Source organism: Cynoglossus semilaevis, chromosome Z (genome assembly GCF_000523025.1).
Source record: "Cynoglossus semilaevis isolate Cse_v1.0 chromosome Z, Cse_v1.0, whole genome shotgun sequence".
NCBI lineage: Eukaryota > Metazoa > Chordata > Actinopteri > Pleuronectiformes > Cynoglossidae > Cynoglossus > Cynoglossus semilaevis.
The window spans coordinates 21822240-21823238 of NC_024328.1; the positions used below are offsets into that span (position 1 = coordinate 21822240).

At 46.1% G+C, this 999-nt stretch overlaps 1 protein-coding gene across 1 annotated transcript in view; it reads right to left on the minus strand.

The window, feature by feature from the left end:
- Nucleotides 1-172: 172 nt before the first annotated feature.
- Nucleotides 173-999, minus strand: part of hmcn2 (hemicentin 2) — a 14172-nt gene continuing 13345 nt past the window's right edge. The window contains exon 40 of the mRNA XM_025053451.1: nt 173-213. Within this exon, the coding sequence (XP_024909219.1) occupies nt 173-213 (41 nt within the window). The remainder of the gene's footprint in view (nt 214-999) is intronic.

Genomic DNA, 999 nt, shown 5'->3' on the forward strand with positions numbered 1-999 from the left:
GAAGAAGAAGAAGAAGAAGAAGAAGAGGAGGAGGACGAAGCAGAAACATCTGTGGTTTATTTACCGACGTTGATTGTGAAGTGTTTATCATTACAGTCAGTTGTTAATGTGATACAGTCACGAACGGCTCCATGATCAGTTTGTTGATGACAGTCAGGTTAGCTGTTAGCTGTTAGCCGTTAGCCGTTAGCTTCTGCACGTGCTCATCAGTGACTGGAACACACCAGGTCCACGTCTGTGGACAAAGCTGTGTTTCTGTGTGTAGCAGTAGGAGACATGGAGCAGACACACACACACACACACACACACGGTGGTGCGACTGTAACGACTGTTTTTTTTTCCTGCTGTTTTTCTTATAACGACTGTTTTTTTTTTTCCTGCTGTTTTTCTTCCTCTCTCGGCTGCAGTCGCTGGAGCTGGAACGTTGAAGGAACCGTTCTTCAAAAGAACATGACAGAAACAGGAGAAGATTTCACTGGTGTGGATTTTATTCAGAGTCAGAAAGAACAGTACGAGAAAGACACCCAAGAGTCAGGTGGGGGGGGGCGGGGTCGGGGGTCGTTGACACTCGACTCTCGGACGTGAAACCAGTTTTTATATTGAACGGTGAAAAAAACCCAGAACCAGAAGTTTGATCTTTTACAGTTGAAAAATATAAAAAAATATTCATTTAATCTGTGGACGTCACTAAGGTGCAGTACCAACTGTAGCCTGATGGTGGCACTGCTGAGTTCACACCAACGTTATAAAGGAGTAACTGCTGCTGGTTCTCTGGACCAGACTTCAATAAATTAAAGTAAATGTAAAGGAATAAAACAACAGAGTATCCTGTCGTAGGCTGTTATATCCAGTAGGGGGCAGCACTCCTGCACCCAGGTACAGGCGCCTCCACGTTAGTGAGGTGACGTTTATCAGTTTTACCTCTGAGTAGAACGTCATCTGTCCATGTTGACATGTCAGTCACAGGTGGGGGGGGGGGGATAGGGGGCGGGGCCCCCC